Source organism: Hippichthys cyanospilos, chromosome 12, assembly GCF_059441005.1.
Source record: "Hippichthys cyanospilos isolate Australia breed blue-spotted pipefish chromosome 12, RoL_Hcya_1.0, whole genome shotgun sequence".
NCBI classification, from domain to species: domain Eukaryota; kingdom Metazoa; phylum Chordata; class Actinopteri; order Syngnathiformes; family Syngnathidae; genus Hippichthys; species Hippichthys cyanospilos.
Window position 1 is genome coordinate 8,507,666 of NC_142380.1, and position 27,484 is coordinate 8,535,149.

At 40.3% G+C, this 27,484-nt stretch overlaps 2 protein-coding genes across 5 annotated transcripts; one reads left to right on the forward strand and one right to left on the reverse strand.

Annotated features, from left to right (window-relative positions):
- Window positions 1–589: 589 nt before the first annotated feature.
- On the forward strand, window positions 590–20,557 carry yeats2 (YEATS domain containing 2). 3 transcript variants are annotated; one of them, XM_088429675.1, is made up of 29 exons: window positions 590–735; window positions 1,018–1,131; window positions 1,232–1,329; window positions 1,802–1,894; window positions 1,966–2,196; window positions 3,585–3,703; window positions 4,618–4,779; window positions 6,858–6,969; window positions 7,055–7,099; window positions 7,173–7,341; window positions 7,915–8,157; window positions 8,473–8,640; window positions 9,308–9,399; window positions 9,615–9,806; window positions 10,291–10,519; window positions 10,603–10,761; window positions 11,773–11,897; window positions 12,271–12,417; window positions 12,536–12,718; window positions 13,138–13,498; window positions 13,568–13,717; window positions 14,498–14,648; window positions 14,788–14,864; window positions 14,956–15,035; window positions 15,721–15,925; window positions 17,110–17,342; window positions 17,922–17,996; window positions 18,167–18,240; window positions 19,421–20,557. In XM_088429675.1, exons 2-29 carry the CDS (start codon window positions 1,032–1,034, stop codon window positions 19,527–19,529), a joined length of 4,182 nt encoding a protein of 1,393 aa, XP_088285801.1. In that variant the 5' UTR covers window positions 590–735; window positions 1,018–1,031; the 3' UTR covers window positions 19,530–20,557. The 3 variants fall into 3 exon arrangements, with proteins under 3 accessions (XP_088285801.1, XP_088285802.1, XP_088285803.1); XM_088429676.1 differs by having other exon boundaries at window positions 13,568–13,702; XM_088429677.1 differs by lacking the exon at window positions 13,568–13,717.
- Window positions 20,558–20,893: 336 nt separating this feature from the next.
- On the reverse strand, window positions 20,894–26,605 carry map6d1 (MAP6 domain containing 1). Of its 2 annotated transcripts, none has more exons than XM_088429680.1 (3): window positions 25,655–26,605; window positions 24,297–24,549; window positions 20,894–21,308 (listed from the first exon to the last, which is right to left on the reverse strand). In XM_088429680.1, the coding sequence occupies exons 1-3, from the start codon at window positions 26,059–26,061 to the stop codon at window positions 21,237–21,239; spliced, it is 732 nt and encodes a 243-aa protein (XP_088285806.1). In that variant the 5' UTR covers window positions 26,062–26,605; the 3' UTR covers window positions 20,894–21,236. The 2 variants fall into 2 exon arrangements, with proteins under 2 accessions (XP_088285806.1, XP_088285804.1); XM_088429678.1 differs by having other exon boundaries at window positions 20,894–21,311; window positions 25,655–26,599.
- Between the last annotated feature and the right edge of the window lie 879 nt (window positions 26,606–27,484).

Below are 27,484 nucleotides of genomic sequence, written 5' to 3' on the forward strand. Positions count from 1 at the left end.
TCTCACATTTTAACATTCATAGCTGCAAATAAACAATGCACTCTGGAATATAAAATTCCACAACATTCATGAATATGTAAAATGTATGCTTCACAATACAAATTGAAAGAAACATGGTGAATGCACTATAAAATTAGAATAAAAAGTGTTGATTTCTACATCGTTGAAAAGTAAAATTGCCTTCGTGAAATAGTGCATAAAAGTCATTTACTTAGTGTTGTGCGTGTAATAAGGCAAGCATCGCCTTTAAATCACTCATAAAAGAATTGTCAAAATGTTTACGTGTGCAAGAAAAGGCAAAAACTAATTATGCGACAATGAGTTTTCCTTAAAATAGTATACCAACAGAAATAAAACATGCATAAAAATGATATACCCGTTATTTGATGACAGCGCCAACAGAAAATACTTCATTTTTCCTTTGAATTGCATTGTAGACATAAAACACCAAAAATGTTAAAACACATTAAGCCTTAAAATAAACAATTACAAGCAAACGAATTTCGTAGTTAGAAAATAGTAAACAAGTACAGTAGCGACTCCTAGCGGATGTTTTGGCGAACTGCCAAGGCTAGCTAGCCTCAATTTAGCTTTCTTGTCCACATCGAGATTTAGCAATTTTCCCCCAAACACGAGTGTGAAAGATGCAAAGTTTAACAGTTAAACGCCCCCACAGTCACTGAATAAGACCCAACGCGCCGCAACGGAACCTTCTCCACACTACAAGGCTTTCTCGTAAGTTTATATCGTAGGTTACAATGCGTTTATGTCGTGAAACGCCGTGCTAGCTTCGGCTAGCCTGCTAGCACGCTGCTGTTAACCAACTAGCGCCACAAGAACCTTTTTGCCGAACGTTGCGGTTATACGACTTAAAAAGCGGAGTTAAACTTCACGTTTGCAATTTACTGTTATGCTTTTAGGTGGAATTTTATTCCAATCAGAATTAAACGTGTATAATATTAGTACACCGGTATGATATGTTTAAATGAACACCTCGGGTTTTTTTTTCTTCCTGAGGTGTTTGAAAAAAAATGTCCGGAATTAAAAGGAAAATAGAAGACGGTGACCCCGACTATGAGGACGTTACACTCGTCCAAAATAGTAAGCGAAACAAAGCAGCGGAGTTAAGTGGTAAGTCCAATTAAAGCCGTACACCTGACTTTTGTCACGTACATCCTTGAATCATTTCACCCTTGTTCCATTTAATATAAAAGTTTTATTTTTTTATTAGCTCGGGATGCAACAGTCCAGAAGATAGAAGCCATCATCACTGAGCAGTTCTCTTTGGAGATGAAGAACAAGGAACACGAAATAGAAATTATCAGTCAGGTAAACACCCATTTACAATGTTTTATTTATTTTCCTCTCTCTTTTTGGCTGTTCAGAGTTTTATACAGATGAGAATTGTCCTCACTAACACAATTTTTCACTTCAGAGGGTATGTGAGATTTTAACAAGCAAATTGAATGTAATGTAATGACCGGCTTTCCGAATGATACCTAAAATGAAATAGCAAAAAGTGAATCGTGTGAATGAATGTAATCTGACAGCGAGACTAACATTCATTTTTGAAGTTCAATCAGAGAGTTATAATAAGGCTTTTTTTTTCTAATGCAGTTTTCTTTTGAAAATCTCGGAATGCAAGAGATGAAAACTGTGAAGTCAAACCGACAGTGTTCAATAATAATTACAGTGTATTTTTTCCCAGTCTATCTGGCTGTTCAGGGGTCGCCTCTCCATGTCTCCCTGCCCCCTTTCTTAACACCTATCCAAAAATAAACTCTTGTTTTTTGTTTCTTAGCGACTCAATGAAGCCCGAAGGATGATGGACAAGTTGAGAGCGTGCATAGTGGCCAATTTCTATGCCAACGCTGGCGTGACAAAGCTTCAGGAGGTAATTTTTTCTGGTTTTTGCAATTCAGGCTGCAGCCAAGTGCCCCCCGACATCACTGTGTATGCTTGCAGAGCTCGAAGGGTGACCCCGCAGCGTTCAACCATCCAGCCATCCGCAAATTCCTGGACTTTCCCTCCCGGTCCTCTTCCCCTCTCAACCAAGGCTCAGAGACGCCTTCGCTGGCCCAGTCCGAGTCGGAGTCCCTCTCACAGCACGGAGACAATACTGACAAGGATGCAGAGGGAGTGTGGAGGGAAGACGGCGGCCACCATGAACGCAGACCTGGTCGCAACACTGGAAAGGTGCGTCCAATTAATGTATGGTTTCAAACCAAGTTATCGCAAACACGTGAAGAGATCAAGAAAATCAAGCTTTTTGAAAGTCACTCTCATAATGCATCCTCCATATCGGGGATCTTTGATACCACTTTTTTCAGACCGATACCAGTACTTGTATTCAACCCTTGAGTAGTCACTGACATGAAGTACTGATACCATCAGTACTTTTGATACTCAAAATGCCCCCCTACCAACAAACAATAACAGATGATTTGAAAGAAAGACCTACATATTCCAATATAGCATTTTCCATAAAATTTCATGAAATTTAGGGCAATTTTCTACTCTTGTATTACTATTTCTAGTTCATGATTGTAAATGGTTCAAGAGTGTGACCGATACTAGTATCAGCTGGCATAGCGAGTACAGATACCTTAAATACCTTACTTTGCTGTCCATATGTATGTCGTAAGAAAGAATACCATAAGTACCAAGTTGAGTCAAACACAAGGTAAAAACAACATATAAGTAGCAGAGCACAATTATGAACTGTAAGTGGGTAGGTTGTGTACGTATACCTACACTAATATGCAAGTGTGCATGGTGAATAAAAATAAAGTGTGCATGTGCATAGGAGGTTAGGCACTGCTATTCAACAAGTGGTGTGCAACAAGAAAAGTCTGTAGTAAGGTTCATGTTGTTGAGATAGTCACAGGTGTGAGATGTATGAGAGTGATATTATTAACTGTATTGTACTATGGGTTGAGGAGTCTAAAGGCAGAGGGGAAGAAAGAGTTTCTGAGCCTGCTAGTCCTGCTTTTAATGCTTCTGTATTCCTTATTAATGCTGATTACTTAAGTGTTAAACTACGAGTCGGGAAGTATTAAAAAAAATAGGAAATGATTGGTGTTTCTAAACTTTTAACCAGTATTGAAATTTGGTTTTGAGTTTTTGTTTTAATTGATGTTGTAACATTTTTCTCAGGTAAATATGTGCTTTGACTCAAAGGTCAAATCATTGGCCTAAAGAACGAGGCAAGCACTAATTAAATCTTTAATATTTTTTTTGAAACTGCAACAATGTCACAATAAGTTAGATTTAGGAATCTACCATCATCTATAGTTTTTTTTCAGGTTTCAATCGGCCCATTTAACTTATTAATAGCCTGAGAGCATAATAGCTTTCATCATTTTAAAAATATTTTCAAGAAGCAAAAAAAAAAAAAAACGAAACAAAAAAACCCCAAGTGCTTAATTGTCTCCATTCAATTTTTGCTGATTACTATGACGTAGGCCAAAACGTACACATGTTTTTAAGCAAGCTCATTTGCATTTTTGGTTACATAATGTTAAAACAGGTTTTGGGCATTTATGCTCATAGACTAAATATATATGTGCCTTTATTTTTTGTAGGACACATTTGGTGTGCCAACAATGCTGGGAAATGAGCAGCGGGTGACGTGCCACACCAGCGCAGAAGAAGCATCCAGACTCTACGCAAAGAAGACAATCGTCGTGGGGAATGTTTCCAAGTATGACTTGCTCAACATCTCCATTTGATTTGAACACTTTCTCACATTCGTCCTCAGCATGCCAATCACGTGTTTGAAACGTCAGCAACGCACCAACTCGCCCTAAATTTACTTCCATCAGCGACTTTGTTCCCCCACACCCAATGACAGATTTGTGCTCTAAACTCAGCACCTCAGAAAGCAAGTACCATGTATTGATGGATGGGGGAAATCAGTAGTGACACGCAGAATATATATATATATATATATATATATATATATATATATATATATATATATATATATATATATATATATATATATATATATATATATATATATATTTTTTTTTTTTTTGCTTTGCAAGGTTAAAAAAACTGCATTAAATAACTACTGTTTTGTCATAGCAAATATTCTTTTATAAACTAGAATTTGTATTTATGGGCTAAAAGAACATCACGTGTTTTCACGCCTATAACTGATGTTTGGAGGCGATTTTCAGTGAAAAGGAAAATACTGATGCCAAAACTAAAACTAAACTCAAACTTAAGACTTAGTTGAAGTGTCATTAAACATTCCTATTAAACAACTTAGGTTTGCATAGTCTTGATTTATTTATTTATGAGTTTTTAGATTGACAATTTTATTTGATAGTAGTTGAGGAGGCCCATAACCAAAATTTAGAGTCAACAGTCATTTTCAGTAAAATGGAAAATATTGACAACTTTTTGTTCATCTTCTTTGGGAATAACAGTGGCCACAACAGAAAAAAATAACTGAGAAAAAAATAACTGAGATCTTGTAAACCGATTTATGTCGATATCCAATATGAGTATCGACGCTCACATACTTTATATGTACAAAAACTAGAAGTTTCTATGCATGAAGCCTGCTGCCTAAAACTGATTTTTTTCTGGATGTTTGCCTTTCCCTAGATACATTCCTCCCGATAAGCGGGAGGAGAACGACCAATCGACTCATAAGTGGATGGTGTACGTGAGGGGTTCCAGAAAGGAGCCCAGCATTGACCACTTTGTCAAGAAAGTCTGGTTCTTCTTGCACCCCAGCTACAAACCCAATGACCTTGTGGAAGTCAGGTTAGTGCTAATCTTTTCAAGCGGTCGCCTCAGGCAGCTCACAAACAAACTCATGCTCTTTTGTGTCTATGTGCAACACCTTCCAACCTTGAGTGATTATTCTCGGTCATTAGTTGGCCCCGCCTCTTCTGTAATATTGCCAGCAAACCTGAAGTAGGAAAACAAGCTTCTTATTCACTCATTCACTGGCAGTCTGTGTTTGCCTATAATTAGTTTGATAACTAAACAATTTTTCACTTACAATTAATACTTTTAAACATACATTTTTCCTCTTGCTATTGCCTTAAAATAATGTGCTCAAGGCTCAGGTTACAACCAATCACAACTCAGCTTGTAACTATCGCATGACCCATAGTGAGCGTGATTGGTCTTCCCCTGAACCTTGAGCACATGTGGTGGCAAAGTAATAGTAAAGGTAATAATTGTACATGAAAAATTATTATCAAATATAATTATAATATTTACTTTTTACTACCATAAATAAGTGGACTATCGACTAATTGATTTTATTTTGGTATTCATGAATTTTCTATGAATATTTTTCATAGGATTTAAAAAAAATCCCACCTTCTAATAAAATAAATAAATAAATACACGTTCATTGGTCTTATTTCTTTAAAATCATAAACGTCTAGAATCATTGAAGAAAATTGAGATTTAGGTTTTTTTGGCCATACATAGCCTACTACTACTAATAAATGAAAATTGTCATTTTTAGTATAAAAATGGCCGCACCCTGAAATGAATACAAACAAGTAGAGTTGCTGCTTATTCCACAAATGCAAAATTAGTCAGAAGGCCGTGATTAAACCTAGTGGGGAGAAATTGTTGTAATGTTTTTTTTTAGGTTTTTGTTTTTTTTTACTTGATGCTCCGTTTAAAAAGAATAAACACTCAAATACATAAATAAATAATAATCTGAGTGCCAGCAATATCACTAATCCCTCGGCACACTCATCTTCTTTCACTTTTATACATTCGCACGATTCAAAAGTCATCCGGTGTTACGAAACAGACTTTGTTGACTTTGGGGTTCACATGATGGGGAAAAAATAGTTGTTTTGAATCACGCCCATTATCCGACCTCCTGTGCTGATATGAGTCACCAGTGCACTAACATGTTAAATAACCACTCCCATTCACGTGTACTGTGTATTCCCCAGAGGTTTAATCTCATGGTAACGAAGGCAAAAAGTTCCAAATAGAGAGCAGTGAGTCACTGAAAAGAAAGGGCTAATTATTTCAAAAGACAAAAGATTACGTTCTGGCTTCGTCATATTAGACGCCAGATACTTTTTGCATGAATAGCTCCCTGCAGGCTTTTTCATCTGTTTCAGATAAACTAACACAAACTTTGGAATACTTGCAGTTTGTTTGTCTTGTCCTTACCGCATGCTCTGTTGCAGTGATTGTTCTTGGCAGCAACTTGGAAATTTGGGGCTTATGTTTTTTTTTTATATATATATTTTAAACAACCTGCAGAATCAGAATGCATGTTCTTTCATCCAATAATATTCTATCATGTGAAATCTTAGGCTGCCCCTCATCCGATGGACATGCCATTGCTTCACACACGATGGCGCTCCTTGCAGAGGATTTTATTTTGCACGTATTTTTTTCAACAAACTATCCATTTCAGCTGATAAGGTTTTTGTGTTGCTATGGGAACGGCGCACATAAGCTCTACTGTCTGGTTCAAATTTTCTTTCACATGCAGTTCTCCCTCTTGACATCTTTGCAGGAAATAGTATATACTGTAAAGTATTTATATATGTATACATATGGGTCATCACTATTCAATATTTTTAGAATTGATTATGGTCTTGGATTATTCCATTGGGTCAAATGTTTTTCTACAAAATATTACACAAACACGGTGGATGTACTCAGTGGCAACTTTTTGAAATCGATTCACTCACTGGTTCAGACATTGTTTTCCCAAAGTAAAATCAAATGCCTTATTTGATCAAATACAAAAGATAAATCAAACAGGACTAGAGAAATCAGAATAATTACTATTGAGAGGCTGAAATTTTAAGTTTGAATATCAAATTTGGGTTTTGAATATATGTTCTCAGCGAGCCTCCATTTCATTTAACCCGTCGTGGATGGGGTGAGTTTCCTGTCAGGATCCAGATCCACTTCAAAGACCATCGCAACAAACGTATCGACATCATCCATCAGCTGAAGGTCAGAACATATTATATATTAAGCTACAAATGACATTTCACAGTTTTAACCGGCATAATCGCGAAGGTGTTTTATTTTCCTGCAGCTTGACCGAACTTACACTGGCCTGCAAACACTGGGGGCTGAAACGGTAAGCTGTTGTTTTTTTGTTTGGTTTATTTATTTATGTTTAAAATTCAGAAACATTGTACTTTTTGTTCCAGGTCGTGGATGTAGAGCTCCAAAGAAACTCTCTTGGCGAGGAATACATCTTGCAACCATCTTCCTCCAAGTTGACCTCCAGAGCAAACAGCCCAACAACGGTCACATTAACATCTCAGCATTGTGGACATTCCAATTCGCCCATCTCGTATGATTCCTCTTCCGACAAAGGTAAATGTAAAATGAACCTCCATTCATTTGAATAAGTAATACGTAATACCATTCAGGGTTTTCAAAGTCTTGTTATCTTCCTTACTTCATTCGCTGCCAGACCAGTAAAAATATGAATAAACTGACGCTTATAGTCTTCAATGTCAGTGAATGAGTTTCTAGTCTTCATTTTTTTTTCAATAATATGTTCTATGCAGCATCACTAGTCAAACCATGGCATTCAGGTTAATATCCTAATATTTGTTGGAACGGTTAGCAATTACATTATTGACATCAAATTTGCTCTGTGCTCACGATATTCGCAATCCCAAATTTGCTCTGTGCTCATGTCACATGATCAAACACAGAAAACAGGTCAGTTGCGATTGGTTGTTACCTGGGACCTGAGTAACTCAGCAAAGTGGCAAAATGGCCATCTCCTGAGATGGATACAAACAGTTTGATTTTGCTGTATGATTCACATTCCACAAACATAATATCATTAATACCATTTTTGGACAAGATAGGCTGCATAGAACTTATTTTTGTCAAAACATTCGTTGGGGGTTGACTTCTTTTTTAACTTTATCCCAGTTTCAGTCAAAGCAGAAGCGGGTAGGTCAGCTGGGAGTCACACCCCAAGCCTCACAGCCGGCGAACGCACGCCGACACGCCCTAAAGCCAATGACGAGGTCACTCTGGGTTGCCACGGCAACTCAGCCTTCCAACACATCACAGCAAGTTGCAAGATTGTCCCCCAAGGACAGCCGCCTAGCCCTGCTGAGTCTCCTGGGAAGTCGTTCCAACCAATCACTATGAGCTGCAAAATAGTCTCAGGTATCGGTAGTCACCTTGTGGTCATTTCATTCACTGCCATTGACAAGTATTCGTGTCATTCACCCACGGGTATGTGTGGGTGAAGATCCATTGCTGCTTTGCTGTAAATTTTAATCTTGGAAGCAACGTAACTGTTGCACGGACACCAGTAGATGGCAGTGTTGCACCATTTTAGTTTTTGAGTCCACTAGAAAAACCCATGCATCGTTTTACTGCCAAACCCATGTCATCTGAGGAATTGTACTAACAACCCACTTAAAAAAACCCAGAATTATATCCAATTTGCAGGTCCCTTGAGCTCTCTCCCTCGCGCAGGTTCTCCAATCTCTACGCCAAGCCACTCACCGCTGCCTCGCACGCCCACCTCCTCCACCCCCGTCCATAGCAAACAGAGTTCATCTTCAGTGCTCAACAACCCTTATGTCATCGTGGACAAGCCAGGCCAAGTGACCGGTGCGGCATCCTCGTCGGCTGCCTCCGCAGGTATGCACTTCACTTCCTACTTGCTGTGAAGAGAACCAGCAAAAAGCTGTGTCTGGGTCGCCCACATGCTAAGTTAAAAATGGCTGTGGACTATTGTAGTCTAAAGCCAAACATATGATGTGCCTCTTTCCTCTTTTTGTTCCTTGTCCTTTTTTTCCTCAACACAAATTTAGAATGCTTGCACCTCCCAGCCTACTTTTTTTTTCCTGCCTCGTTGCCAACCAATGCTGTTCAAAAAGTGCCATGAGGCATCAGGAGGGATACTGGATGAGAGGTTGCCATAGAGACCGAGATTATGTGTTTCATGGTCGTATTAGGAGGATGGTGAAAATTAGAACCATACCCAGCATTCCTCACCTGCTGCCAAGATGTGTAATTTTTCACAGATACCGTAAATTCCCACCAGCACGTCAACAACAACCTCACAAAGAACTTGAAAATCAATTCACCAAGATAGCGCTGTTTTTCCCCTAAATCCTGTGAAGCTGATGTGGGTGTTGCAAAATGTAGTAGGTGAGGAATAATAACACCGACTCACAAATGCTCTGCCAAGAAAATAAACTCTTGACAGTCTAGTTGGCTGAAAGTCTTTGAAGCGGATGTCAGGAACTCCATCCTCTTTCCTATTTTTGTGATTTTCTGAGTTAATGTGGACATTTCTCCATAGGGAGTCCCTCTGCCAAACAATCTGCTGCTCAGGGAACCCGCTCTCCTGCTCCCAAAGTTCATGCAGGCACCTTCCTCTCATCTGGAATGAAAGTAAGTTGAGTATCGATTGTTTGAAGATTGAAAACATTTTCTTCACAATAATATTCCCAATAATATAAATTTGAATGAAGCAAAACAGTGATAACCACTGTACTACAAATAGAATACAGCTATGATCTTATTTTAGCAAGTCTTAAATATTAATGAAAGGTCTAAACATTGTATGATGGGTGCACGTCAATCTTTCCGCATGTGCTGGTTTACAGGTAATAATCAAGCAAGAGCCAGGGGAAGTCTCAACGCCGCAGCAGCAACAGCAGATGGCTTCAACGGTGACTACCCAACAGCAAGCAGCTGCCACGGCGTCACATCAATTTGTTTCAGTCAAAGGAGGACAGATGATCTCCATGTCGGCGCCAAAACAGGCGGAAGGGGGATCAGGCGCAGCAACAAACAAGGTCAGTCTGGCTTTCAATATTTCATTTTTTTGCTAATAGTTAATTAATCATCCATAAGGTTGCTGTGGCCTTTCCTGTGAAATATCAAGATGAAAACAAAAATGTGCTATTAGCTAGACATGTCAACCTAATTTTAACCCTTTGGAAGAGGAGGAGAGCTGTAAAAAAATAATTTAAAAAATTATTAGAATTATACCTGTAAAGCGTATATTTAGGTTTGTCCTGAATTTTCCCCCAAATTCTCTCTTATGTTTTCAGATGCTCATGTACAGGGATCACCAACCTTTATGAAACTAAGAACATATATGCATACATATATGCATAAACATTAGTACAATTCCTAGAAAATCACAATGTTTTATCACTTGTTAACTATTTGCAGAACAGGTCTGCAGGCAACTCATGTGATACTTGGGGGGCTACCCACTGCCCGTGGGCACCACGTTGGTGACCCCTGCTCATGTGGAACTCTTCCTGCCCTTAGATGTTAGGCATTCCAGTGAGTTCAACGCTCCAGTCTGCAGTGAAACAGGTGGCCATCAGCAGCGGGCAGATTCTGGTCGCCAAGGGCAACCCTTCTGTCTCCAAGGTGGTGGGCGGGAAGCAAGTTTTGGCTCAGGGGGTAGCAAAAGCCATTGTCAGCGGAGCCGGTGGCATCTCTGGGCAGCAGACGACAGCCAAGGCAGGCAGCGGTTCAAGTGGTAAGACTGGAGGTAAGAATTCACTTTGTTGCAAAAGTTTCCTCTTCAAGTTATCAGTGTGTGTGTGAATCATGTTCTGTATATTTTGCATGTAGTGATGGCTACTCTTCAATTGCCTGCCAACAACCTGGCTAATCTTGCCAATTTGCCTCCGGGCACGAAGCTCTACCTGACCACCAACAGCAAGAACCCCTCCGGGAAGGGCAAGCTGCTTCTCATCCCACAGGGAGCCATCCTCCGAGCCTCCAATGCAGGTTGCATACCTTTTGTCCTATTTTTACTACTGCAATACAGACCCAGGCTGACCCGATTCAACACCCGTTATTGCAGCTAAGTGTAATGTCGGATATTCATATCCAGGGACGTTTGACTCCTCTCTTGAATAGTCACCTTAACCGGTACCAAGTACCGACCAAAACCAGTAGTACTTTTGATTCAGAACCCCCTTCCCTCCAAATATCAATGATACATGGTTTTATTATTTTTTTGTAAGAAATTTTAGAAAAGACTTGATCAAGTTAGAATTTTCAAACAAAGAACAGTCACCAATAGGTATGAGAAAATCTGACCCATTAATTAAAAACTTTTAGTTACATATGAGTTACACGTGAGTGATCATTTCAGAGATTCTAGATGTAGAGCAATATAATCCAGCACTATTTTATTTTCTTAGCTAATATCAGACCAATGTCAGTATTGGATCAGGACTCTTCCAATACAGACATATGCAACAATTTCATGAACATCACCTCAGTTCTCATCACCTCCTTTTTATACTTGGGGTTTTTAACATTGGCTTAAGAAACCAAGGGAGGGACGAGAGAATAACTGGCACAGCAACAGCCATATCAACAAGAGGAATACTCTCATGATGACAGCAACAGCAACGATATAAAATTGCAGAGTCAGTTTCTAGACTTAGGACCATGGCCAAAAGCATTTTACCATGACATTTTCTGCATGTCCCCCTATGTATTAAATAAGTCACTGTTTGCTAAAGTTAGGCCAGTTGTCCTGGAGGAACCAACTTCATGAATGACTACCACTTCTTCTGGGTATTTCAGTGAGAGTTCCAGAGTCAGATAGCTTTTCTTATTTTGAGTCATTTTTGGGTGATCTGTTTACTCCCCTGCAAGCTAGAGGCTTCACTCTGCACATTAATTGTCAAATTGCATTGAAATTGATTTGAAATGGTTGTTTTTGATGAAAAGTAACAGGACAATCGTTGATGAGTTTTGTGCCTGATGTGCTCCTATCTAATTAAGGTCAGCAGTCTCAGAGCAGCTCGTCGGCGGGTGCAGGGGCTGCTCAGACGTCCTCCACTTCCTCATCCAGCAGTTTGCCTTCCAACCTTTCCTACACATCCTACATCCTTAAACAGACCCCTCAGGTAGGTAGAATTATGCGACTAGGCTAAGCTCAATGGTTTAATTCCAAATGAAAATTGTTGGGAAACTAATGTGAGCATCAGCTATTTTTACATATTGCAGGTAAGGATGTGCTTTTTATACAATGGCAGGGCATGCAAAATTCATTTCCTTCCACTTTGATATTTTATTCTAGTGAATGGATGAAGACTCTCTAAATCAATGAAGCTGCACTGATCTGGTAGCCACTTTTAGAACAGTGCTACATTTACATTCTCCCGCCAAATCCAGAGTTCTTCAGTCAATGCACTTAATAAAAATGAAATATGTCATTTATTATTGATATTGAAATGATGCTGTGGATTTAGAGGCTGTACATCCCATGTCTATATTGAGGGCACCTTTCTAGTGGGCCAGCCATCTCAGGGCTCCGGGAAGCCGGGGAGTTCTGGTGTGTCAGCACATGCGACGTCATCTCCATCGACTACTCCTCAGCAGGCCATCAGGGTCACAGCCGGACAGAAGGCTGCCATTTTGGCTCAGGTAGGAAACTCTTGTGTACCTTTTTGATCGACGTCTGACTTCTTTATCCTGCAAAAACCCAACAAAAATGCAGAACTTTACTGCGTGTGTAAAAAATGTCTCTTATGACAAACATCAGATGGTTGGTGGCTCCCAGAGTACTCAAGTGAAGTTGTCAGATGGCTCTGTGAAGACGGTGACAGCGGCAGGCCACTTGTCCAAACCAGGGATGACTACATTGAGAATGACCGGTGGAGTCATTACTGCCGCTAGCTCGACTCCCAGCTCAGTCAGCACTGTGGCAGCCGGCAACCAGCAGCAGGTTCGTTTCTTGAGTCATTTTTTTGATTGCACATACAACTGAAAGCAACAGCCACAAAGTACAGCCCAATCCAGTGGCATGACATTAAAAACAAAACAAAACAGAAAACATTATGTACTTGTCCCGGTGGCTTCTGCAAAAACAAAACACTTTATGCTTCACAAAAGGATCTCAACAGCTATTACTTGTTGGCATAGTAAATGGAATTGTGTGGACTCTATGTGAGAGGAGTGGACAAATGCTTTTTATTTGTGAATTCCATAAAACCAATGATCTGCAAAGATCCTTCACTGAGATACACGGCCCTGAGAAGCTGTAATATGAATTAAAAAAACATGAACAGCACAGTACTTTCACACAGTAATACCGCAATAAATGACAGTATCTACATTATATAACAGCAACATACTTGGATGCAGGCTCCGGATGGTGGGAAGTCTGCCTCCCAATATCACTCTCTCCTGATGGCAGCCAATCAGGCAGCAGTGATCAGTGCCGCTAAGAGCGCCAGTGCTGCAGGAGGCGGCGGTTTATCCAAGACCGCCATGGCCACCTTGGTCAAAGGTGCCGCAAACTCTGCCGCACTGGCCAAAAGTGCCTCCGGTTCGGCTGGTGCTACAGTAAACATCGCCAAGGGCATGGCCACCATGCCCGTCGCCAGCACGGCAAAGGCTGCGGGCACCACGGTGCCGAAAAGTGGCAGCACATCACTGGTCACTGCAGCATCGCTGGTCAGTGGGGTGGCGGCGGGAGGAGGAAAAACTGCTTCCACCCTGTCAGGTAGGTTGAAATCATCTAACTAAATGTGATAGTTTTGATTCCATGAAAAGGCTTTTCATGTAAAAATAGGCATGCTGAAAATCCACTCTGGAGGTTCCAACTCCCAGCAGACGGTCTTGACGATCCCTGCCAATCAGTTGAAGCAACTGGGGGTGACCAGTGGCTCAGGAGCAATGCAAACCATCCTCATGCCTCTTGGCAAAGGCAAGACTCTGAAAGGTTTATTCAGAGCCACTCACAAGAAGTCATACCTTATCAATTATGACAAAATACCTTTCAACTCTGCTTTTCCTCTCTGTGAACATTTGTTTGTTTCAACTAACGCTTCCAATGCCATCACTTCATATTTCATTTTGCATTTGTGCTGCTCTTCTGTTGTTCTATTTTTGTTTCATCTGCCATGCAATTGCATCACTTTCAACAATGTTACAAAACCTATTTTAAACAAAATCAATGAATTAATAATTTTGCAAAGGAGTTACTGTTACACAATGAGCAAGACATTGCTGGAAAATGTTGTCAGTAATGACAATGCATATCCATATAACGTTTCACCAAATAAAGACACTTTTTCAAGGGCTTCAGTAAAACACATTTTAGCATTAACTTGTTTCATGTTCCATTTAATTTAGTTTTAATTTGAAAATAAAAGCTTTCTGTTCCTGTCACGTCGATACAAAGCATTACATTAGATTTGTTGATACCCGCAAAAACCCTGTCAAAATTTCAAATATCTCCCAAAGTGAACGTCACGTACCTCCAGGGATACTCGTAAACCCCCTTTTCACAATCGTTGCTTACTGTCACAACATTATTTTAAGTAGAATTCAGTAAGTTCTACATCATGGCAGAATTCAACCACAATAATACATATGCAATTGCGCATGTATATCTGCATTCATGAATATTTATGGAAAGTCCCTACTACATTCTGTAATATCAACATATCCAGGCCAGAAAATGTGAGTGCATGACACTTGCTTTTTTCCATTGCCACAGTGAAGACGGAGCCGTGTTCTGGCAGAGCTGTCACAGCTGGTTCGTCGCCCCCAGCAACAGCCCCCATCCCAACATCTGTCCACGTTCCGTCTGCAGCTACCACGGTCAAGCAGGAGCAAGGCGCCGATCATTCTACGCATGATCTCATCAAGTACGGATAGCTACTTCTGTTACACTCACAGAACAAAAAACAAAAATAAACAAGATTGTCCAGTCTAGTATACATCAGCATGGAAAAGAATGATCTCTTCTAATTAGTTAATGATGATGATGATATGCTCTTTTCTCAGCACGGAGCATATAGAGACTATGATGCAGCTTCTGACAGCTGTGGTGAAGAAGTTCCCTCTAATTGTGCCGGATAAGTGTAAGTGATCATTTGATTTGGCTGAATTAGACATACAAACTGCTATACCAGCTATTTGACATGACAGTTGAATGTGTTTCTTCTCATTTAGCGGAAGACTCGCATCCATTCTGTGCCTCTTCAACAGAACAGTATTATTCTTGGAATATTGGAAAACGCAGGGCATCGGAGGTAGGATGCTCTTCAGAGCCAGGTCGTTTTGCAGTTATTCTGCAATCCCTCACTTTAAACACTACGAACACTTACAGCTAATCTGTCCAGCTAGCTTTTTGCTTTTTCCTTGACTCATGTCTACACCGACTTAGATGTGTATCCCTGCCTGGTCTCATCTCCTCTTGATTGTTTCATCGATCCCTCTCATTTCAAAAAGACCTTGCAGATGCACCAAGAATGGGTTTTGTTTGGCATTTACTTAAGCTGTACTCAGACCCAGAAATGGACACAAGTCTCTGATCCACAAGTCTCTGATCCAGAAGTCTAAATCAAGTCACTCGTCTTTAGATTCCAAAGTTGTGACTGGATAGATGAATTTTTTTTCTCTTTCCGTGACAAAAACCCAAACAAATAGTTGGCTTGTTAGATCCATAAAAATGGGAAAAAATATGAATAATCCCTTCAATAAATGATTTCATTTTTTTCTGCAATTACAAAAGAAAAGATGTTATTGGTGTAATGTTATCAATGTATTTTTTAATGTGATAAAGAATATGAATCCAGTTTTTCACTACATTCTATCATATGGAGATGCTTTACAACAGCTATAAAATGCAGTATAAATTTAAAATGTCTTCAATTTGTATTTGGGATTTTAATTGCACATAGAAATAAATATAATGTACTCTATTTGTGTATGTAGCTACAGCGAGCAGTGGCCGTCAAACGGACCATCCAGAATGTGTTGGATCACTCACCTCGTCTCCAGGCCCTGACGCCCCCGAAGACCAGAGAGGTTGTTCAGTGGTGTCGACAAAGGGGCTACACGCCACCTGACCCCGAACCTCAGCACAAGAATGACGACGAGTCTATCGAGGATGTCCTCACGCAGATTGACAGTGAGCCAGGTGTGTGTGCCGGAAACTTCCAAATGCATTTTTTTTTTCATGGGAAAATTATGCAAAATGGCTGCAAGTTTGCCTTTCAGTCGAGAGTTTCTCGGTTCGAATCGATATAGACAAATCATACAAAGATGTATGTATCACTTCACATTCTTCCTTCGCACCAGTTACCATCTTCCTACAATCCAGAGCATTTTTGTAACGTTTATCAAATATTTCCGTCACTATTTTGTTGAAATATCAACTTACAGATAGTAGAACTATACTTTTGACATGGCATGAGGGGTCTGTATCAATTTTACCCTCACTAAGCAACTTTTCGGAGGGTGGTTGGAACGTAGCCACACAAAAAACTACAAATGTGGTGACTCTTTTACAGCATACGATACTTCCTTCTTTCCAATTTGTTTCAAACTTGGCAGTTAATTGATACGTCTATGTGCCATTACTGTTGTCATGGCAAAAAGCTGCAGAAACAATAGAATAAACAAAACAACAACAAAAAAGAGACAAAAAGAAAAAAGTAGTCAAGGATCAACACTAGCCTGGCTTTCAAAACTAGCCTGGCTTGAGCCAAAAGTCGAGGAGTGAGTTATGACTGACACCATCCTGATTTTATTCAGTTTGCTATCAGAAATTTGCGTCGTAGCAATTTATAAGCTATCCTCATAGTAGCAATAAACAGCCATCCACTTGATAATTTGTAGTTCCACACCGAAACAAGTAGTCGCAAAACAAACTCAAAGGTATGATATTGTTTCAACGCCGTTAAGATCACACCTTTACAGGAAACAGAAATGTGGTTCAGTCCAAATGCAGGCAACTGGAAAGCTCAGACTTTCACAATGATTTGCGTCGGGCCTTACGAGAAATGTAGTCTTCCTTCAGTCAAAAACAGTACCACATTTTTCCATATGGTGCTGCCATAACCAATGAAATCTGAAAGTTATTCGGTGGTGTCTAAAGAACATAAAAAACATCAAGTGAATTTTGAATGTGAACACATTTTTAACTAAAATGGCAATTTGTTGGGATGTTTGAATTTTTCTAAGTAAGGTAGCATCTGTAAACATTACTGCATGGAATATTTTCCTTACAAGTAGAAGGGGAGTGCAGCTTTTTTTCAGCTTGACTGGAATATTGCCACTAATGAGAGTATGCAACTGACGTTCGAGAGCATCTCTCCGCAGAGTGTCCCACCACACTGAGCAGCAGTGACGAGTTAGTGCTGCGCTTGGAACAGATGCAGGCTTTGCTGAAGACGGAACCCGAGGAAGCTGACAATGAGATGGTGGACATCATCACAGTGACTCCGCCGCCAAAACTCAAGGTCAAGGAGGAGGAGCAGGAGACAGACACGGAGCCCAAATTCTTCTTGGGGCCTTGCTTGGCCGCCCAGTTTGTCAATGAAGCAGCTCAGCAGGTTCGGAGCATTTGGAACTCCAGTTTGAAATTTTTCTCAGATTTAAATATGTTAAAGTCTGCATTAAAATTTTTTAAGAATTAAATCTTCTAAAAATAATTTAACTGTGCCCAACCTTTTCTGCACCACAGATTGGTTGAGTCATTTTAAAATGATGTTGAGAAGAAAAAATATACACTCTTAATCAGGAAAAACTGCATACAAATGACTTTTTGGTTTCTCTGATTATGTTAAAGCAAGCTTCTTAAAATTGGAGACACCTTATTTATTTCTATAGTGACAAAAGTTCCTTCCATCCACCATTCTGATGGATTGACTTTGGAAAATTAGGATACTGACTCTGATTGGTCTGACCTAGAAAATGATTTACATTGAATGGGAGAAAAATGGCAGACAGACCCGCTGTCAACATGTCTCTGCCACCTGCTCGAAAGTTTGGCTGTGCTCGTCCCAAAACAAGTTTGAAGGCAGTTTTTCTTGATAAATAGACACATTTTGTGAAGTAAAAACAAAGAAAAAACTTTGCAGTGTGTTCTCTGGACCAATATGACCCATTAAATCCAAATTTGTGCCTCTCAGATTGGGATTAGTTTCCAGCCAGTGGAGGTGGAGAAGAACCTCTTTGCTCCGGTGATTGAAGACATGATTGTGAAGGTCAGTCACATGTGACTGCAAAGCCTCCATTTCGCTTTTACTCTGCTCAGATTGAAGAAATGAATTATACAGTGTGCCCTCACAATTGTGCGCGTTTCACCTTGTGCTGTGCAAAGATGTGTTTTCTTGTGACTAATGTGTGCGTGTGCGTGTGTGTGTGTACACTGCAGGCAACGGAGCAGTTGGCCAGTGACATCCTGAGAGAAGCGCTGGCTGGTGCCTTTGCCAAATCCCCTCACAACAGGTCAGCTCTAGTCTACCTCTAACACGCAACTTACTCCATCCTCCATATGCTCTAGGAGTGCTTTATTTTGAATGTGATTCGGATTAACATGTGTGTGTGTCCCTAAAATAGCATTTGTTTGCATTTTTGTTACAGTGCTTATTGAAATTTAAAAAATTCATCTCTTTTGCTAAATGAATAAAACATGGGTCAAAATGACCCGAGAATATTATTGTAGTTTCTGTCGAGAGAAGAGATTTATTTGCAAGATGTCAAAAATCCATTTTTACTGGCATGGCAGTGAACATTCACCCTCAGTGTCGACAATAACCGTCAAAGATCCATTATTACTGCGATGGCAGTGAATATAAGTTGGCTCATTCACTGCCATTGGTGTCTCTAGATGTCAAATTTCATTTTTATTAGGCTATTGGTGACTTTTAACTCATTCACTGCCATTGATGGCTATAGAGGTTAAAGATGTTTTTCGGAGAAACATCAATCCATCCATTTTCTATAGAAGCTTATCCTAACAAGGGTCACAGGCTTGCTGGTGCCCATCTCAGCTGGCTTCGGGCAGTAGGCGCGTGGTCACCCTCAACTGGTTGCCAGCCAATCGAAGGGCACACAGAGACGAACAACCATTCACCCACTAAGGACAATTTAGTATCTCCAATTCACCTGCCATGCATGTCTTTGGAGTGTGGGAGGAAGCCGGCGAGAACACACGCGGGATTGGGGAGAACATGCAAACACAAGAAGGACAGAGCCAGGTGGATTTGAACCGGGTACCTTTAACTGTGAGGCAGACGTGCTATTCACTGCGCCACCGAGCCGCCCTTCGGTGAAACATTTCATCTAAAATTAAGGAAAATGTCAAATAATAAAAAAAATGATGGAATAGAGGGTATTTGGACAATTTCGACTGATACTGTAATTTATTCACAAAGTATTCTTGTCAGTTCCATTTTTCAACACGGCTCTGCAAGGGAGCGTTTGCTGTTACTCCACTGTAACAACTTTACTGATGCACCACCACCACTAGATGGCATCAATGCTACATTTTTATACATGAGGTTAAACACAATACCCTGTGGGTCTTGAAACTGTCTTAATGTATCCTTTGTTTCAGATCCAAATAGTATGAGAACTTCTGCAGCAAGCACATTACCACTCCATTATTATTATTTTTTGCTCCCAGGGCCCCAAGAGAAATCACAGCCATGAACATCCACCAAGCCATCTGTAGTATCCCAACTTGTGACTTCCTGACCAACGCGCACATGGGCTATCTGGCCAAGGATGACTGAGGCCGAGGAGGAAGAAGACTCCAGGATCCATCAACATTCCCGCGTAAAGGTCCTCACGTTTAATTTTCTGATTGACTTGATCACTGAAGGGCTCACCACCTCGCTGCTCTGAGATGCCATGCAAATGCTCCCGCGGGAGTGAAGTGGCTCCCCCTCCCCCACAGATACTTGCACTCATCAGCAAATAGTTTTACTTACCTCATCAGCAAATATTGTTTTTCATGTCTGTTTGTTTTTTTTTTTTAACAATCAAAACATTTCCTGTCACAAAGCCTGCTCACAAAAGGAAGCCTGGGCCAAATCAACTACGGACTGACACTACTTTCTGGATTATTATTCACGTTGGTAGTTCCTTCCCTCCCCTGAGCTCTGATGGGAACACAAATCTGCTGTTGCCATGGTAACCAAGGATCTGCTATGATGAGCATCCTTTCATGTCGTACTGTACTGCGTTACCCCGAAGAGGTAATTATGCTCACACGATTGTGAGGATTTTATTCACGTGCCGCGCTCCACATTTTTTAATCCACAACATGACAGCAGGAATCGGTAAAGATTCATAATATATGTCGACATGATTATTTCTATGACGGTATGTTTGCTAGTCACCAGTTTCAGTATTTATATCAGTCAACTCATGTTGTGCGCTCTTTCTGATCATTGCGAAATAGATGATGTTTGCGAGTCTCTTTTATACTTTTATCCGAGTGAAAGCAGTGTGTGTGTTTGTGTATGTGCAATCAGTGAATGTGTAATTGACCAATACTGTGCTGATGATTAGTCGAGAACTTTGCAATTTGGTATGCGTGTGTGTGTGTGTGTATTGCTGAAAAAGTGTTGGTCTGATTGGATGTTGAGGCTATTGAACCAAACCAGAGAAGACAATACCCTCAATGTCATTTTTTTTTTTCATGTTTCAGTGAAAACCAAAAATATGATCAATATTCTTGTAATAAACTAAAAAAAAAAAAAATCCCAAGCTAGTCCCGTCAAATTCTGTCATGCAAAATAAAAATGACATACATCCACACGCATGTGATTGGGGTCATTAGGTGCACAGTGGATAACTTGCCTTAAAGATAAAAAAAAGGGTGCGCATACTTTTGCAACCAAATTTCCATTTCTTATTTTTACTTCCCAGATTTTTTTTCGATTGTCATATAGGTTAGAGGTTACCTAAAGAGTGAAAAAAATGTTTGCAGATCTTTTATATCTAAGAAATTATGCATTTGATAAGGGGTGTGTAGACTTTTCCTATCTTAATATGGCCTCTTGGGCTATTTGCCTCCACTGCACAGTAAGTAACTCAGTTTGGATTCATTCAATCAGCATTCACATTCCTAATTATAAAAAAAAAAAATAGATCAGATGACATCGTTTTTATTTCATTCACATCGTACTATGTTTACAATAGATTTACAAAATGATAGGAAGCAACTAATTGATAACTGCTAAAACCCAAGCAACATTAAGAGCAAACACACTTTTTTTTTTTAAATACAGAAAACGCATAGTTTCGCTTTTTTTGTGCCGTAAAAGCAAAGCAAGCTAGTCACTCACATGCATATTCAATTCCGTAGCAACTGGAGCAGACTTTTAAAGGGGGTGTGGTCGCTGCATGTGATGTCATCGTCTTCGCTTTTGCAGGGATCCCTCCCCCAACTCGTTCCCTTGCATAGTTTTCCCAAGACATTCTTGTGTCCCGCGTTAAAAAGCCCGTGATCCGCTTTGAAAAACGGCCGAAGGGTTTGGTGGCAACTTGGTCCGAAGCAGCTGATCCTGCTGGAAAACATCAAGTCAAGTCACACACAAATGGGCCAGCATCTCCTTTCTTCTGGCAATTATCAAATGTGTCATCCTCAAATTGGGTCAAAGTTATTTTAACTTCATCGCTGCCGAGTGATTGGTGGGCTTGCGGTGTCGGAAGCCCTTGGGGGTGTGCTGAGGGAAGGCATCATCAAAGGAAATGTGTGTGTGTGTTTTGTAGTCACCCCCTCCCACACACACACCAACTCCCATCTTTTGTGCTTTTAATGCAGCAGCCTGTTCTGCCTCTCATCTCCTTTTTTATGTACCTTATCCAACAATTATTTTAATAATCGCTTAATCTTTCGCTTAACAAAATAATAAATACTAAACTGTCCATCAATCAATACATTTTCAAAACGCTTCCATGTTTCATTTCAGAATAAGCACAAATTAATTGGAAAATGAAATGCAGAGAATAAGACATGACAATTTTGTACCCAAAAGTACTAATAGTATCGGTACGTTGTATCGATAACAACTCAGAAGTTGACTACTTGTGTCAGTCTGAGGAAAAAGTGGTATCAAACGTCACTTTTTTTTTTAATTTCATGTACTGCTTTCGTCCTTAAGTTCAGACAATGGATTTAAAAAACTAATTGTTTTTCAGAGTAAAAGCAGACGTTTATCAATTGCTTAGCTTGATTTAACACAATGGAAATCTGGCTACTTTCATCGAGGAATAAAGAAATCTGATTGTCAAAATGCTGAAAATGGAGCATTTTGACAATTTTAGACGCTAGGTGATTAAGCGATTACCAAAAATATTTGTTTTAATTTGATTACCAGCATTGTTGGTTGTTGATGAATCCAACACTTCTTTAAATTGTTGTACATAAATGCACTTCAGGGGGGTATTTGTGCCTATTTGTGTCCACTGTAGTGGACATTAGTTTTTGACCATTTGACTTGATCAGTCGAGGAAATCCTGGGCCTTTCCAAGGGGGTGCAAATTAACCTTTTAGTCTAGCTGGGACAAAATGGACACAACAGTGGACAGAAATGAATAGGCCGGGACTCGGGAGGCTATAGCATAGCTCCACAACTCATTACTACATTTTCTGGCTTTCACCAGAGCTTTCTTTTGCCAAACTGGCCCGGGATGCTCTTGTGTGTTCCCGGGCAGCGTGGGAAAGGGGAACAGGTCCAAGCCAGAGCAAGAATGAAAGCCGAAGTCTGGCACCGGCGCTGCAGATAGACCAATAAAGCAGGACAATGCATATAGAAATGAATACATAAAAAAGAAATTTTGCATTCTCCCACAAGCGTTGCAATTTGGCCCCATCCCCTATTTTGCAATTGATTTGCTTGCCAGTGCATACGTGTCAGCGGCGCTTGGCAAAGCAGAGTTGTTTGTCACGCTGCATCCTAAAAAGCCCGTTTGCAATTTTGCTTTGTCTCGCTTCTGTCCGACGCAGATTTCGCTCATTGGACAGGCGCTGACCACGCGCAGAAAAAAATAACATCTTTTTCTATCATCAATCAAAGATCTAAAAGATAAGTTTGCTTTTACTTTTTTTTTCCCTTCCATGCTGTTGCATCAAAGTTTCAATGACTTCAGCATGAATTTACAGTGTCCAAAATAAGGGTATTGAATGTGAAAGTTTTTCCAAACTTTTGTTATTTTGGTACTAAACAAGATTTATGTTTTGAAGATATTTGCTGAAAACATGTGCAAAGACCAGGATCCTTTTGTCACTGATTTGACAGTTAGAGCATTGAAAACCTGTTTTCCAAAAATGAATTGGTGGCTTCCCAATGTCTCTCTCATAAGGCCATTCATTTTAAATGGAAAAAAATCATTTAAAAGAAAATATGAATAAATATGGCTACTCAATATCTCCAGCATCAAGGCTACATTTTAAGGTAAAGAAATGATAAAAACAAAAAGTTAAACACAGTAAATTAAATCAAGAAAATATCAATAATGATAGAGTAAAAGAGCCAAAGAATAAAAAAAATTTTGCAGCCCAATATCTTTATCATGCCCATACATTTTAAATCAAAGACATGATTTACAAATATGCAATAAATAAAGAAAATATAAATAAAAGAATAAAGGAGTGATTAAATTAAAAAAAAGATCACTGATGGCTACTACCCAATGTTTCTATCATCAAAGCCATACATTTCAAATTAATATTTTAAAGTAAAATAAAGAAGATATAAATAAATAAAAATGTGACTAATTAAATAAATAAATAAATAAAGGAATGAGTAAATACATTTCAATAACAAGCTTCAGGCACTAACAATTTTTGGGAAGGCCCTTTTGCAGCAGCTTGACTGCACCCCATCAAAACACTTTTTGGGGACGTCACGCCAGGACAGCTTGTGAGCTGATGGATCGCGCGGCCTCGTCGGCACCGCTTAGCCTCGCTAACCGGGCCGCTCCCATTAATAGAGTCCATTAATAGAGTGTGCGTCCCGCCGTTGACCTCCTTCCCCCCCAACAGCACTAACATTTGATTGAACATCTCAGAGAAAATTATGCACTTGCTCCTCCTCCTTGTCAAAATACTAGCACCAGTCATTCCCCCCAACACCCCAGGTGGGCCCGCCCCACTATTTGAGAAGCACTGGGCTAATGAAATGTACAGAAATTGTTTTTTCAGAGTTTTGTGTGGCCATTGTGACAGCAGCCAGGTGGGGGGCACATCATCCCAATCCAATCCAATCCAATCCGTGAAATTGTCCATGCACTAATGAGTTGCCAGCTTGCCGCACAAATCCCATCGCTCTTATCCATCATTTCAGCTTTGTCTGAAATTTTGAGCGCGCACATCTGCTTCTGTCGGGCTTTTGCATTATAACAGCTCGTATATTAGGACTGAGCAATAAAGCCCCAATTATATCATCTCAATGTATTTTTTTTTTTTTTTTTACTTAGTACCCACAAAGCATTTTACTATACAGCATTCCACCAATTTCGCAAAATCTCAATGACCCGAGTATGCTCACCTGAGCTTTTGTGGACACTTTGAGCTCAAGCTTGTCATCCTGGCCCAGCGGCTTGCAAGAGGGGCCCAGAACGGGCCGGGGGACAGGGACGGGCTGTATGTTGGCGCTGGCGGAGGCGATGGCGCTCTGGTGCGGCCCGCTCCAGCGGTGGGCTTCGCCGCTGAAGGCGGCCTGATAGCTGGTCTCGGCTGGGACCGGGAGGGATTCTGTATTTTCTTTCCTCTTACTTTTCATCCACGGCTTGCACTCTTGTCTAAGGAGAGAGAGGTCAAAAGGTCAGCAAGCCCGAATAAAGTTCAAATGTTCTATTGGGCTTTTTAGTTTGTCATGTTTAATCAAAAACCTTAAGGTTTTGAGCATGATTCCCTAAGTTGGGGAGGGGTTCAATGTATTATGGATTTTTAAATTGTGTACAGTATATCTAATGTTATATAAAAATTGTACAAGGGATTTTGATATGAACATTTCTTCATAATTTTAATCAAAAGCCCAAAGGGGTTTTGCAAGAACTTCTAATTGGCATTGTTTATGATTCCCTAATTTTTGGTTTCACTCTATGCTGGATTTTTTTAAATTGTAACTACCTAATTTCACTTCATATTCTTTTGCTGCATCGAGGGATTTTGAGGCGAACATTTTCCATATTGTTTTAAAATATTGTTTTGTTGATTTTAATGCTGTTGAGTTCGCACCACTGATTCGAACTGTTCAAAATTGCACAAGTTTGCAGTCCCACTTTTACCATGAATTTTTATTGTCTTAGCTTTTGTTAGCTAAGTAATATAATTTTAATCAATGGTTCTCAAAAGGGGGCATTTGCAGGCACTTTATGGGGTACTTGGGATTTTAACAGGATTCCTTCAGGTATCAACAGATCTAGTTATATTAATTCTGTGACAGAAACATCACATTTTTCCACTTCACATCGACTACATCACTGGAGGAAAAAAAAGGTGAGTGGTGCTGGCCTATACCACTGCAATTTCGAAGAAACTTGAATCCCTCTACGATTGCTCAAAAATAGACACAGCCACTTTGAATTATCTTCTTGAACAAATGTCAAAAATTGAAAAAAGTAATGCAGATGAGCTAACGGGTTAGCTACGTTATCGCCCAGCCACTGACCTAAACCAACACTACACCCTCATTTGCTGACTTATATATCACTCAACAGGACAGAACCTGCCCTTTAAAGCCACGCACATTCAAAGTCACTGCTGATATAGCACAAGTAAAAACAATACCTGTACCTCGCATGCACATGTTGTAGTGGTATTAGGCAGAAACATGGGAAATCTAACTGCATACTAAAATGAATATGTGGACGCTACTTTGTTGGGATTTTTCGTGCGTGCTACCTGTAGGAACCGCTGCTGTCCTCCTCTTTCACCTCCAAGCTTTCCCTCGGGTTGCCCCCGTTACTGATCCAAGGGTAGTGGTCCTTCCTTGGAATGGGCCAGGGTTTAAAGTCCTGCTTGTACTGCGTGAGGCTGGGGAAAGGCTCCTCCGGGGGTCGGTAGTCCTCCCGGGGTTTGAAGCTGGGCTCCCTGCGCGTCCCGAACGCGCCTCGGGTCGGCGAGCCGCCGGCACCTCGCGGTCCGGGAACCGGGGCGGCGCAGGACACCTGCTTGGTGACGGATCGCACCTCCTGATCGGAGATGTCCGAGTAGTTCTGGATGGTAAGCGGCACCGATAGATCCGATTTGTCGAATTGGTTCCAGAACCGAGCCAGACAGCACACTCTGCTGATGCACGGCCAAGCCATAGCCCCCTCTAACTCCCTTTTCACTTGTGCAGGGATGAAGGGGGGAAAAAAGGAGGAGGATGGAGAACGCCAGCCTTACATTCAAAACGAGAGACTTGCTCCTCGGTCCGCTTGTGGGGTTCTGAGAGGATCCATGTGACAGCAGGGATCAACTGCTCCTCTGAAGTGCTCTCATTTTAGTGTTTCCACTCAGCAGATGGATCCGGGTTAAAAAAAAAAAAAAAATCCTTGTTCAAAATCCGACATTCATATTGAAGGTGTTACTCCCCTCTTCTGTTTACCTGCACCATCACAGCATTTCTTGGGCTCTACTCTGACAGTGCACCTGAAATTATCTTCTGCATTTCTACAACGTTACATAATTGTGATGCAGCGTCGATCAAGTATGCAGAACGGAAATCACCCACCAATTCATAGCACTAAGAATTAAAAGTAACACAATTATATGATTGACTGTCGGTCTTGGTATCATGGTCTGCCCCACAAACTTTGAAGTTTTGGTTTCAAATATTTGGTACAATTTTACTGTGTCAATTTCGCGTGCTCTGCGTGGCGTGATTCTAAAATCCATAAATGTTAGGTTCGTTGAAGACTAAATTAGCTCAAGCTTCCTGCAAATCTTATTATCAATTCTAGACTTGGTGTGATTAATATTCACAGTGCAGTATACAATACAGCATTAACGTAAAGGTCGAGCCACAAAGTAAAACTTTTGTTGTGCGACACTATCACCTACTGGTGAGAAATAGTACTACTCATACAATCAGGATCGTCGGTTTACAACGGAATTACGTTACTGGCGGCGATTAATGCGAACATTTAAGTAATATGGAACAATCCTATGCTAAAGTAATAGTAAACGAAACTTTACATGAATGACTTTCCAATCCTTTATTCTTATTATAATTAAGTGAAACTGCCAGGCAACGTGTATTTTACCGAGTGTTCCTGAAAGCGTCAGAGCAGTAACCAGAGGACGCCACTCCATCCACTCAGGACAGGTGCGCGACATAGTGCACAGGCTCGGAAATGAAACTCATCGAACAAGACCAACACACAAAACGTTCGAAAACGTTTCAAATTTAATTCCCACCTCCAAGCAAACCACGCAGGATGCTCCGCAAGTCTACATTATGACTGGATTCGTTGCTTGTCTTGAACAAACTCAAGGGAAGTCGCAGGGACAAAAGTGCTTTTGATTTACAAAGTAAGTGAATGTTAAGTAAGCAAATGTTTTAACACCTTGACACTGTCTATGCCGTTATTCAAATTACGAAAATGTACATAAAAAACACGCGAAATACGCCAAGCGTTAAGCATGCTCATTAAACAATGTCACGTGGCGATATAGTTACAGTTACAAGTACGATTTTCGTATTTAAAATTAATCGTAAAAAAGATCAAACCGAATAATGACATCAAC